Here is a 13470-nt window from a genome sequence, read left to right as displayed (position 1 = left end):
AAAATCCTTACCTATGTTTCTTAATTTAGATACAAGATTCTGCTACCTTAGACATAGAAAGAGCAAACAAAGAAATTGAAATGCTTCGGAAACAATATGAGGCTATGTCACAAGAACTAAAGGAAGCTGTCCAGGAAGCAGAAGTAGCCAAGTGCAGAAGAGACTGGGCTTTCCAAGAGCGAGATAAGATTGTTGCAGAAAGGGAAAGTATACGGTAAATAAATGTTAGCTGGTACATGACAGATACATTGTAATACCTTCTGTGCAGCTATTGAAGTTCTAGGACTTATTGGATTTTGCTTGCAATTTTTTTAACTGGTTGGAACTTGTGCATTAACTATCAGTGGATTTGTTTGTTTGAAGTTGAGAGCATGTTACCAGACATTTTGTTTTGTCTGTTCTTTTATCACCATAACATGTCTGTAAGTAAATATCAGAGAGCCTATCAGACTGCTGGCTACGAATGACAAATGAAGGCTTGTTTTAGTCCTGATATACTTTGCTATGGCTACAGTCCTTCAAATAATTATTTACCTTTGGGGATATCTGACAAAGGATACCTATCTTGTTATTAGACACATGTAAGGAATTAAGGGAAAAAATTTCACTGGAATTTTTTTCTGTTCTAAAGAAGATCAGTAAAAATAAAGTATTGTAAGAGGTGAAGAAAGCTTCAGTTGTCCTGACAAGCTTTTTCATAAAGTATGGAGAATGTAATTTTTTCCGCTTCATTTTTTTTTTTTTCTGAGATTTTGTGAAACTACTTTTTTGCTTTTAAAGGACTCTGTGTGACAACTTACGGAGGGAGAGAGACCGAGCTGTGAGTGACTTGGCTGAAGCTCTTCGCAATCTGGATGACATGAGGAAGCAGAAAAATGATGCAGTGCGTGAACTGAAGGAACTGAAGTATGTTGTAGGATATATTAAAATCTGTGGAATCTTTGTGATAAAAAACTTTGGTTCATTAATTGCGACTGTGAATGAGCAATATGTCACTAGAATTGTTTTCACTTATGTGGAAGTATGAGGTTCTAAGTCCTCCAATTTTAACTGTTTTATCATATTAATGAGAAAGATTTTTAAGCCTTTTACTGTGGAGATACATTTCAATGAACTCTTTCACTGAAGTTGGATTAATTGCAGTTTAGTTCCTCTCAACTGTAATCTCCTTAGTTTATGAATGCAAAAAAAAAAAACAAAAAAAAAAACAAAACATTATATGTTCTGTCAATGATTTGTTGAGAAGATTTTGCTTTTGATATTATGTGCACCTGTAAGCGTACTGTTGCGATTCATCTGAGGGTAAATTAGATGCAGTTTGGAAGAGTTATGTAGGAATTCTAGTTGTACATGACAGCCATACAAAAGCAATGCAAAAAACAAAAAAGTTAAAGTGAGTTAGCATGATATATAGAAAATGAAAATATTCAGCAGTAGCCAAAGGATACTGGAAAAATAGAAGCAGAGGGCAGCTTTCTGGCGCAGCTTGGATTTTTTTACTAAGAAAACATCTCACAATTATAGTGTTATGCGTCATTTTTTTTAAAGGGCTTCTCTGTGTATATAAGTATTTTATTTCCTTAGAGAGAAGATGGAGAATCAGTTGGAAAAGGAGGCCAGATTCCGTCAACTGATGGCCCATAGTTCCCATGACTCAGCCATAGACACAGATTCTCTGGAATGGGAAACAGAAGTAGTGGAATTTGAAAAAGACAGAGTGAGTCAAAGATGCTAACTGCATTATTTTGTATACTGATCAATTTTGAAGTCTATTATAACATCTTGATGCTATATGCATTGGTTTTTTTTTTTTTTTAAATTCTCTTTAGTGATGGGAGCCAGGCACATTTCAAATAACATCTAGATGAAACAAGTTGACAAAAACAAGTTATTAACGTACAAACTTTTTCTTTTTTTCATACTGAGAATAAATAAAAATAGTTCTCTCTCTTGCAAAGTTAAATCCTGTATTCTTAAAATCGGTGATTTATCACAGAAATGGCAGTAATTTGGCACAAGCTTAAGATGCAATGGCACCTACTTTAGAAGGCAACATCATTTATTATCTGTGCATGGAATAGTTAAGCACTAACGTGAAACTATTTCACCTCTTCCTACTCAGATATGGCAGTAAAATTTAATGAACATTATTTTAGTGCAGCATTGCCCTTCAGTTTAGACTTCTGTGTTGAAAGGATGCTACACCGTGAAGAAAACTTCTTCATCCTTTTATTATTCTAATTGTATAATTTCATTTTGTTTTTCCTCTTTGTAGTCTGGAGTTCATATTTCACTGTTCTTTATTCAAGATGTGTATCATTTTCTAATTAAAATTTTTGATAGATGCGGCTCACTGTTTGCTAGAGGTCATTTTTTGACCCTGTAGAACATGCATACATACAGTCTTCCACGCTGTCTTTCACTTACAACAGCATCTAGGCATCAAATTGTAGTAATGATATTGTGCCAACCTTGATAGGATACATGAGGAAATCCTTGTTGACCTTACCAGCATTTTAATTTCTGTGTGGAGATTATGGAAGTGAATAAGTCTAAATCACTTTATTTTTGCTTCAGCACCACCTGTCTGCTTATGCCAGTATTCTGCATTATCACTCAGCTCAAAAATGGGAGAAATAATATTTACTTAGTACAATGATACTATGATCTATGAATGATTGTCCTAATGCCCTATGGTCTAATGCCCGATGAAACTGTGAGCTTATATACTGAAGTAAAAAATACAAGAATTTACCCATAAAAGATACTTTGTAAATATGAGGACATAGGACAAGCTTAAAGAAATGCCTCTTGTGAGCAGGCAAAGGCACAATGTAATTGTCAGTACAATTGAGTCTCTTGTTAATATTTTTTATTAGGATGATATGGACTTGAAAGCACTTGGTTTTGATGTGGCAGAAGGTGTAAATGAACCATACCTCCCTGGAGATTGTGGGATCTTTGTTACCAAAGTAGACAAAGGAAGTGTTGTGGATGGTCGATTAAGGTAGGGTTTTACTTTGGAAGGCATGTCTTTTTGTTAATCATAAACAAAATATTGAGCATATTACAAAGTCTTCAGTTTTGACTATTTCTTTTTTTATAATTGACCATGTCTACCTTAGTAATATTGATGAGGAAATGGCACTGACAAGACCAATACCTAAAATATTTAGATAATTGAGGATTAGCATTTTAAGATATCAATTCCATTGTATCCATTTTCCTGAATGTTATGTATGTGCTACATCCAGCATGCTTGTAACAGCGACTTCTTCCTATTTGTATTTATCTGCCAGAGTAAATGATTGGTTGCTGAAGATAAATGATGTCGATCTTACTAATAAGGATAAAAAGCAAGTTATAAAAGCTGTCTTAAATGGAGGAGGTGTTATTAACATGGTGGTTCGAAGAAGGAAGTCCTTGGGTGGACGAGTGATAACACCACTTCACATCAATGTTTCTGGGCATAAAGGTAATGGATATGAAGGCTGGATGTAAATGGTACCCATTTGTCCATCCAACAATGTCTTGAAATTGAAGTACATGTTCTGAGCTTCTATTTAAAACTCATTTCAGCTGTTACTACCTACTAGATAGTGATTTTCATGAATTGTTGTCATCAAACTAAGAATGATCATATTTGTGATAGGTTTATTCCATAAATATAATGAATTTTATTTTCACACTTCTACAAAGCTAAACCAACCAGTCAGTCCTAGTGTGTATAATCACATTAAGTTCTGGGATACTCCAAATCTCTATTTTCATGTTTTTGCCTTTCTTTGGAAGGGTTGTTAGAGATTGAGATCTCATTTGCTTTGGTAGTTATATTTCTTAATCCTGTATGCAGGTCACATGTGTAGTTATTTGAATTGCAGGAGTAAATTAATGTTTATTTTGTGAATTTCAGATAGTGGAGTAAGTCTAGAAAATGGAATATTTGTTGCTGCTGTTGTGCCTGGAAGCCCAGCTGCCAAAGAGGGTTCCCTTACTGTGGGAGACAGAATAATTGCTGTAAGTCTGAATACGTTCTTCTGATTTGTATTTTTTTATTTATGATTTATGAGCTCCTGTGAGACAAAATGTCATTACTACGGACGTACAAATGCATAAAGTCTAACGTAATCAAACAAGTGTTACTAAATAGTATCTCTACTAGAAATAAAAATATGTAGGAGACTAAGCTTCTGGTGGAGAACAGGTAAATGCATGATATAGTCAACCTGACTTCAGTTATGTGCATGACACACAAAACCGTGCTTTCCCTCTCTCAGAGGCAATACGTTTAGGTGTTCTCCATCTGCTGCTTTCATTTTATGTATCTCAATTGTGTTTTGTTTTTTGTTTTTTTTTGTTTGTTTTGTTTTGTTTTATATGTAGATCAATGGCATTGCACTAGATAATAAGTCACTTAATGAATGTGAAGCTTTGTTACGAAACTGCAGGGATTCCCTTACTCTGTCATTATTGAAGGTGAGTAGGAAAAGCTAAACTTGCAGAATTTTCTTTAACAGATTTATCTTACTTCTTAAGGAAAGAGTGTATTAAAAATGAATATATCACCATGGGAAAGTCTTTGCTAATAACAAGATCATCTGGATGTATTTCAGTGATGGTACACTAAATAGTTATTTCCAGAGTAAGGACATTGTGCCTTCTGGTAGGAAATAGAATTTATTTATTGCTCGTATTTTTTTTCCCCATTTCTTTGCTGGTCACACTAAATGACTGTCAGCACAGTTGTTTCTTTCTTACTGCTTTCTACTTCAAAACTGCTGCAGCAGTTTTGTTTGTGAAAGATAAATTGCTTCCTGACTATAGTTTACTGTTGGCCAGGAGGGAGTTGCACAGAAAACTGAACTCTATCATCAGGGATAAGTACTAGCTCTTTTTCAAACTTAGTGTTATAAAAATATTGTTTCGGTTAGAATCCCATTACACTGGACCTGTCAAAAAGGTTCAGTCAGTGATAATTCCAGCTTGTGAGAGCGTGAGTTTTTAAGAAACTGAAAAAAAAATGTTTGTGAAGCAGTGGGCAATGAAAGATGATTACTAGTGTCATTGAACAGAAATAGAAGTGGTGTTGAGGTCCTTTTGCTGTTTGCTCAGTGCTTCTGCCACCATGTAGATTTGCCCTTTTGAAATTGTTTCAGAGAAAAATCTGGCTTCATTTTATCCATCTTTTGCTTTGAATCTGCAAGACTTTTATTAAATTTTTCCCAAATGTATCCACACATATGCAGATTCAGGTTGAAGTAAATAAAGAAGACTAGAATATAATTTGTGCTAAGCAGAAATTAAATAGAAATCAGACTTAGTTAAGGTTATGTAGTAGGTTATTGTTGTTGTGTTTTTAATTTTTGTTGGTTCTTTTTTAGGTTTTTCCTCAGAGTTCGTCTTGGAGTGGTCAAAATATATTTGAAAATCTGAAGGATTCAGAAAAAATATCAAATTGTAGGGTTCATGCATCAGAAATACAAGCCCAAAACAAAAGAAATCTGAAACTCAACAGCTCAACACAGACTGACATTTTCAATCCAGACATCATGGATGTCAAGAAAGACCAGAATGATCAGGGCAGTCGTTCATTTTGTGATCACAAACCCTTCCCTAACAACACGTTACGAGTAGACTCTCATAGGAACACAGTGCACAGTTGCCACAGTAATTCAGAACATAGTCTCAGCTCCTTCAACCCAGAGACATATGGGGACCGAGGCTATGGAGTTGTTGACTTGGACAACAGGAGGCTGCCTTATGAACCTACAGATAATGACTGTATGGTGGTTGAGACTACATTTGACAAAGGACATGGTACTAAGCATAGTGGTGGTACCTGGCCGAAAGTCATGGTTAATATCTCAGCAGCAGAAACAGAAAAGTTTTCTGTGTACAAAAAGCCAAAACAAAGGAAATCTATCTTTGATCCTGATACTTTCAAAAGGCCACCAACTCCTCCTAAGCCAGAGTACCTTTCTCCAAATCAGGTGACAGGCCATTCACCTCAGCCATCAAAAGCTGAAGTGGCTTCAACTCCTCCAACTCCTCCTAAGAGAAGTGACTCCATCAAATTTAAACATAAACAGCAGGCAAGCTCTGCTTCAGAGTCTACAGTAACAACTGGATCACCACCTACCAGCCCAGCCACTGCCCAAGCTCCAGTTTCCTTGGCACTTAAACAAGACTCTGCTACTCTCAAGGGACGCAACAGGAATGCTGGAAATTATTATCGTGAGGAGGGAATTGACTGTACTCATCTCTCCTCAAGGAAATCCTGTGAAGATGACATCGGCTTTCAAAGAGTTGAAGAGCCAGAGATAAAAAGGCCAAGGCCAAAATCTGCTCCTGCTCTGAGACATAAAATGGCCCCTATGCCCATTCCTAATCCTGCGCTTCAGGTAAAATTTTGCTATGAAAATCTGTTGGGTTTTTTTTTTGGCTTTGATGTGAATACGAAGCCCGTTCACAAAATCTAAGTCCCTTGAGGAGCTACTCCTTCAATTGTTGCAAGTATCACAAAATACAAGGCCACCAAACAGAATGATTGGGTTCTATTTTGTAACTCCATTTTGATTTTCACTGTTTTCTGTGGAGGATCAGTGCTCTTTCCTGTAAGTAGGAGCTTACCCAAAGGCTTCAGAAATCTCTTTGGCTCAAATCTACAGATTAGGGGAAAAAGATTTACCATTCATAGTGACGTTTTTTATTTTGTCCGTCTACATAAGTGCTAATGTAATCTGAAATTGGCAGAGCAATATACTCATTGCACTATAAAGATGGACTGTTTATAAGAATATGATTTAGCAACATTGTTCAAAGTAGGCCTGTCATTTGTTTAAACAAATTTGACTGTGGAGATTTTGGGTAACATCCTACCAGGGAAGGTCGAGAAAAAATTCTCTGTGATCTAGGATGACTAGCCTGTTTAAGTGACCACATAAAATGAAGTTTTGGGTCCACCATCTCAGGTTTGTTCAGTTTGGAAAAAAAGTGCAATGTGTATTTGCCACCTGAAATCTCAAGTTTTAAAGAGTTATTTTTCCTTGCATCTAATCAACATCAAAAGAACTTAGAATATCATTTTCTTTACCTTTCCTGCTCTGTACCTTGCTATGCCAGAATAATCATATAAGTATTGGTCTATGGAGAAAAACAAAATTATATTATAGACTTAGAAATTCTTTTTTTTTTTTTTTTTTTTTTTTAAGGTTACTTGAGGTATTTGCACATTTCCATCTCTAGGGTTAAATTAAGTCTGAGTTCTGTGTTGTTTTTTTTTTTGTTTTTCCAGCTCCCTTAGTTTCTCTCCAGTATCTAAGAAAGTAATGAGGGATTTAACTCTAAAATTGTTGACTAGAGAACAGTGATGGTATTGTGCCTCTGAGTTGAGACCATTCACTCTGAAAATGATTTTGATGGAATGGTCTTTGTGTACTAAAACCACGCTAAGTCTGGGTGTGGTCTTGCTCAACATTTTCATCAGTGACCTGGGTGAAGGGATAGAATGCACCTTCCTCAAGTTTGTTGATGGTACAAAGCTAGGGAGAATGGCTGACACCAGTGTCTGTTCACTGCATGCAGAACATAAACTACAATGGCTCCACAACATGTATCATTATGTTGATGATGTCATTATGCAGACTTAGAGGAAAATATTTTGTGGCTTATTAGCCAGCTCTCATTTGGCAACACTTGCAGTAGTGGCTAAAGTAATATGGAGTACATGTGCTAAAGAATGCAATCTAAGCTTGAAATATTTTGTGATAGTAATATTTTGAAGGAGAAGTGTAACTCAGGTGTACTGTACTGATGGAAAATATATCAGATAAGTTTCAAACTTTGGCCTAAGAAGCTTACAAAATAGTAGCAACTGGAGGCTTGGAGGAAGAAGGGGTAGAACTGAATAATACTAGTGGAAGATGAAGTAAAGATATAACAACTATGTTATATCTTGTCATATTAAGTGGTGGCAAGCATATTCTGGAATACATACTGAAAAATTTGAAATTGATTATTGCCTATGGAATTTAAGTGTTTTTTTTCTTCTGTATCTCCAACTGCCTTTAATCAAATTTTCTGGTTTTATAGGTGCAAAAATATACACCGGCTAGTGAGGAACACCTGTCTCCAGAGGTACAGGAATGGGCACTGTATTCACCAAAACGTTCTGCTAGGCATAGTGATGGCTTTGTGTCTTCCACTTTGTACACTGGAGGCATGTCGTCAGGTGAGTGATGCTGATGTGGACGGCAAGTGCCTCTTTTTACTCAAGTCAGAGATGTCCAGCATGGACTTCTTTCCTGAGATCCTGAATACTAACTGTAAAATTTCACCCTGTAAATTACTGTATTCCAGAAATAAGCTCAGTTACATTCTTATATTCTAAATATCTTCCCTAGAATTAGGTAAGAACTCATATTTACTTTCTTGGAATGCTGCAAGGAATCTGCCTATATCAGTCAAGATAAGGCAAAAGAAATATGAAATACAAAACATATTTTTCTGTTCTTTTGTAATCTGAACATGATATTTTCAGTTTATGGACTGTAAAGAAGTCTAATGTATTGGAGAGCCATCAAAGAAACTGAACAGCTCTCATCTGAAGGATTTGTTTCATGTGATTCTGTGTTGTACAGGAATTTCAAATGTGTTAGTGGTGAACAACTTGTAGCCTGTGCATAGGGAGACAAATAAGATTTCCAGATATTTTGAAAGTGAACAGTAAGTGGATGCAGCCTGCATGTTACCTACAGTCAGATTCTGAAGTACTTCAAAGCAAAAAGACTTGATATTCAGAAATTGTCGCATATTAGTCTCTATCTGTTGGGAACTGAGATATATGAGATAGAATGCCCCAATTGGTTGTGATCTTAGTGTATCTAAATTAAAGATTAAAAGTTAGCGTATCTGAGATTCAAAGCTGTTGAGGAAGAGTCTCAGAAGCAGCTCACACAAAAATCAATATGATCAGGTAAGATGGAAAACAGAAAGCACGTTGTCTCAGTTATCCAAACTAGCTGCTTTGAAGTTGGCACAGACTAAACAGAGTGCCTTGAAGAGCTAATAAGGTTATTGTACACCAGTTATTTTAAACCGGTCAGGATGCATTTTGGTTAGCCCTGGTTAGACCTGTTGACAAGTGGATTGTAGTTAGCTTCAGCAGTTACATTTGATACTTGATTTTCAGTCCAAGAAAACATTTGATTTTTATGAATTTACCCTCAATTTTTTCTGCAATCCATAAGTTGCTGCTTAGATTCAAAATTATGGCAAACTTATTGAAGTTTATGTCAGAGGTAATGACTTGTGTATACAGAATAACGGGCAGTTTTAGACCCAGTCGTCCCATCCAGTTTTCAGAATGTAAATACATGCTCAATTGTATCTCAGCTCAAAGAAACTTTTGTTCTGTGATTTGTTACTCTTTTTCATATCAGTTTCCGTCTTTCGTGTTATATAACCTACTCAAATCAAATCTACATTAGATGATATATCTTGAAATGCAAGTTTTTTGCTGTAGCGTATTATGCTATAATACTCTAAATGAGAGGAAATTGATCTAATAGAGTACTAAAGGATGAGTGATTTCAATGAACAGCTTAAATAATACGTTTTCTGAATAAATAGATATGAAATACTGTATTCCAAAACCATCAAACATGTCAGAAGTGGGATTCTAAGACAACAGAAGAACAAGAATGGTCAAATGGTTTTAACTGCAGATAGTTTAAGTACGGAATAAAAACTTCTGTTTCTGGCAGATGACTATACAGAGAAAAATGAGATTCTTGTTGCTGTATAAAGAAGTTTAACAGTTGAAAACAAAGTGTTTTAGGTATATTTAAAAATGATGTGAATGATTTTTTTTTCTGTAGTCCCAAGGCACTTAATTTACTGACGGTAGAAAATTATAATCCAGATTCAAAATACCACGTTGTACTTAAAAAGCATGGAATTATTATTTGCCTATATGGTGATAAATTGTAATTATAGATAAACACAAATGTAAACAACAATATATAATTATGCAACTATTTAAATATACTGTATTAAATATACCTGTAATTTATATGCTAGTAATGTTGGTAAGAGTGTATTTCTGTCATCTTAAACAGGTACTGTACCAAGAAGCTTAGCACCGTGCCCTGCAGTAACTGCAGTCATGCGAAATCCCATCTATACTGCGTGGAGCCACAGAGTACACACCAACAATTGCCCATCCGTTGCCAGCCAAATATGCCATCAGCATCTGCATCCCAGGTGTTTTGAACTTTCTATCACCTTAAGTTTTTGTTCGCGTTAGGATGAAATTGCTTCAGGTAGCTGGTTTGTTCAGTGTGGAGTGAAACACTATTAGACTCAAACTTCTCAATAGCATGATTTGCCAATTGCTTTCATGTCTTTCAGAAACTGATCATTTGTCTTTCCCTCCTCTTCTGCTGACTAATGCTGAAAAAGAAATTGCTTTTTTAATCAACTACTTTGTAATGTTGTTGTTTTGTTGTTTGTTTGTTTTAATCTTTTGAACGAAGTCTTTCCATCTTTTTCAAAGCACTTTAGGCTCTCTTTTCTCTGAGTTGTCTTAATTAGTAAAATGACAGGACAATTAGGAAGTGAGAAGTAGAGGAGAATTCATTTTACTCAGGATAAGGATAATCAAAATTGTCTGTTGGCTACTTTATTGTTTGCTGAGACACTTCACCCAGTTCTGACTGTTGCCCTGTTTTTTGTTTTGATGTAGTGCCCAGCATCAAGGTCGCTTGAGCTTGGACCTGAGTCATAAGCACTCCAATGAATACTCTGAAAATCCACGTACAAGAGCATCTCATGGCTCAAATTCACTGCCATCCAGTGCAAGACTTGGTAACTTGCTTTTCTGATTTAATTCATGTGAGACTCTTCCATACAAGAGAATAATAATGAATGGAAAATTCCTTATTTTCATGATTTATAGAATTGCCAAAGTTTGCAAAGCCTAAAAGGCTTCCTGAGTTTCTTTGCTTCATTTTTCTAGTTTTATGCTCAGTGGCGTTCCCTGGAAGTAGCCTTGTTTAATTTGCTGTTAATAGTGTCTTTTAAAGTATTATTTGTGAGTGATGCAAAATTCTCATTTCAAAACCTATTACTATTTGGAAGTATTCTTATGAAGATGGAATGTCCAGCCAAATTATATTTGAGGTTTACTGAGGTGGAGACGAGAAAAGGAAAGAGCATCCAGAACAAAAAAGTAATAACCTGCTGTAAATCATCTTGTTGGAAATAGTTGCAATTGTGTTTACTTGATTGACATTGACATAACATACACTGACATGTATCTTAATAGAACTGAAGAAAATGTATGTTTTGTTTAAGCATTTTAACATTATAGAATTTTTTTTCACTTTGAATTACGTACTACCTTTTTTGTGCATGTATGTGTTCCTGAGTTCCATCAGTTATTATAATTGCATTTGAGTAAAGCATGCCAGCTTTGTAGCTGCAACGGCAACAAAAAGTCACAGCAGTTAGGAAACAGTACCAGGGAATAATGTCTTCATCCAAGCAGAATTTAATAAAAATGCTTTAAATACCTTTTGTCAAGGCCCATGGGTTCTTAGAAACCTCAAGTGTTAGTTTCTTGCTTAGACTTCAGTTAAATTGCAGTTGTATCAAAAATTTTAAATATTTTTCAATGAAGAATGAACTGTACATATGCACTGTATGACTGCACCGCGCTGTTTGTACTCACCATGTAACTATCAGAAGTATGTTAGACACAATGTATATGAGAATAATCATTAATGCTTCTGCAGAAATTCAGAACCCATTTTTCTGCTTATTGAAAAAGTAGAGGGTAAATGTTTTTTTTTCATGTTATTCCTTTAAAATTTGGCAAGGTATAATTTTGTTATTCTAAAAATAGGTTCTTCGAGTAACTTGCAGTACAGAACAGAAAGGATTAAGATCCCTTTAACGCCAAGATATCCAAGGTCCGTCATGGGCTCTGACAGAGGTAATTTTATTTGTAGTATTTTCACTATTTCCAGTTCAAAGCCTTGTCAGTTACTAAATGAAGTTGCTCAAAAATCTAAATACAATAATTTTATGAATGTTACAAAATCTGTATTTTGATACAGTGTAATTTAAAAAAAAAATCTAACAAAAAGCAAAAATCTAACAAAAACCTCTCTGTTAGTTGATTCTAGGCCATGACATACTAGAAAAAATGAAACAAAAAAGTAACTATTGAGCTGTGTTTTATGGTTGCACTTTTCTTGTGTAATGATGTCTTAAATGTTTTGACAGTGAAATTACCTACAGTATTTTTAAAATTATTTAAATGTTATTTTTCATACTATTTTATTACTGATTGTACATTAAAAATTCTATTACAGTAAATGGCAACTGTTAGTTGGTCTTTTTAGTTTCATAATTAGCAATTTGAGATGTATTTTTTGTAGCTTTTTCAGAGGAAGCAAACTACTGAATGTTCCTTTTCTGTACCAGCTTTCTATGGTGAGAATGGCAGTACGTATATGCATGTTTATAGAGGACATTTGTTATATAGACACTAGGGGCAGTGAGTTTGCAAAGTCTAAATTTAGTTACCGAAGTTAGAAGACTGGCTTCCCTTAGCTCTACCAGATTGCTAGCAAATGGTTTGGTCAGATATGTACTGTATCATTCCCTATGTCTCTGTAGATCTCTGAATTACGACAAATGCAGTACACTAAAACCTAACTTGATTTTATGTTTTTGTTTTGATTTGGTTTTGTAGGCTCTTTGTCACACTCTGAATGTAGCAGTCCCAGCTTGATAACTCCTCCCCAGTCACCTCTTAACTTGGAAACATCTTCCTTTGCCAGCAGCCAATCTCAGAACTCCCTTTCTACTTTACCTAGAATTTCCATTAGCCCAGTATCTGCTGGAGAACGTAGGAAAGATAGGTAAGGTCCCCACATTATTTGCTTTTTATAGGAATGTGTCCAATGATATCTTGTACATTTATCGGCTTGGAAGGAATGTGAACAGTTGATATAAATGATGAATATGAAGGCACAGAGATGCATTTGAGTTCCTGTTACTTAATGTTTTTCTTTTCTTTACAAAGTACATAGAGATCTTTGTATAAATTTCTTCTTTAAAACCTATGTCTTCAGTTCAGAAACATAAGGAATTTCATAAAGATTTCCTTTTTTTCACGTTAGATTAATGGCCATGCCAAATACAGTCTAAATTGAGATACATTCACTTGAGCTCAGATGCTTATTTATGATAGGCTTGTTCTGTACTCTAGAAAACTAAATAAAATACCTAGTAATATGTGATAGTTAAATATCAACTGGCTTAGTATTGTACAATATGTGCTCTAACTTCTTTGCCTTGATTCAGTTCAGCCAGATAAATAAAAATGAGATGGTTAGTGCAAGAATATATCCGTACGTAATAATCTATTGTGATCCTCTTGGCTGTACCTGGACCAGTAAG

At 35.2% G+C, this 13470-nt stretch overlaps 2 protein-coding genes across 7 annotated transcripts in view; one reads left to right on the top strand and one right to left on the bottom strand.

Moving 5' to 3' along the window:
* The window catches only part of RPS24 (ribosomal protein S24), a 773435-nt gene that overhangs the window by 127249 nt on the left and 632716 nt on the right, over positions 1-13470 (bottom strand). The window contains exon 1 of one of the 6 annotated variants that reach the window (XR_008205028.1): positions 7952-7955. The exons of the other annotated variants lie outside the window; for them this stretch is intronic. The gene's annotated coding sequence lies outside the window, so the exon portion shown is untranslated. Of the gene's footprint in view, positions 1-7951; positions 7956-13470 lie in introns of those variants that run through there. 6 annotated transcript variants of the gene reach the window in all.
* The window catches only part of DLG5 (discs large MAGUK scaffold protein 5), a 99280-nt gene that overhangs the window by 68690 nt on the left and 17120 nt on the right, over positions 1-13470 (top strand). Inside the window, exons 9-21 of the mRNA XM_052676800.1 lie at positions 30-214; positions 781-906; positions 1585-1717; positions 2880-3007; positions 3300-3475; positions 3914-4017; positions 4384-4476; positions 5382-6401; positions 8092-8230; positions 10119-10263; positions 10745-10866; positions 11906-11995; positions 12761-12929. Of these exons, the coding sequence (XP_052532760.1) occupies positions 30-214; positions 781-906; positions 1585-1717; positions 2880-3007; positions 3300-3475; positions 3914-4017; positions 4384-4476; positions 5382-6401; positions 8092-8230; positions 10119-10263; positions 10745-10866; positions 11906-11995; positions 12761-12929 (2630 nt within the window). The remainder of the gene's footprint in view (positions 1-29; positions 215-780; positions 907-1584; positions 1718-2879; positions 3008-3299; positions 3476-3913; positions 4018-4383; positions 4477-5381; positions 6402-8091; positions 8231-10118; positions 10264-10744; positions 10867-11905; positions 11996-12760; positions 12930-13470) is intronic.

This window comes from Tympanuchus pallidicinctus, unplaced genomic scaffold (assembly GCF_026119805.1).
Source record: "Tympanuchus pallidicinctus isolate F22 unplaced genomic scaffold, pur_lepc_1.0 scaffold16, whole genome shotgun sequence".
NCBI lineage: Eukaryota > Metazoa > Chordata > Aves > Galliformes > Phasianidae > Tympanuchus > Tympanuchus pallidicinctus.
Note: the sequence above shows the minus strand (reverse complement) of the source record. Positions and strands in the feature narration are given on the sequence as shown.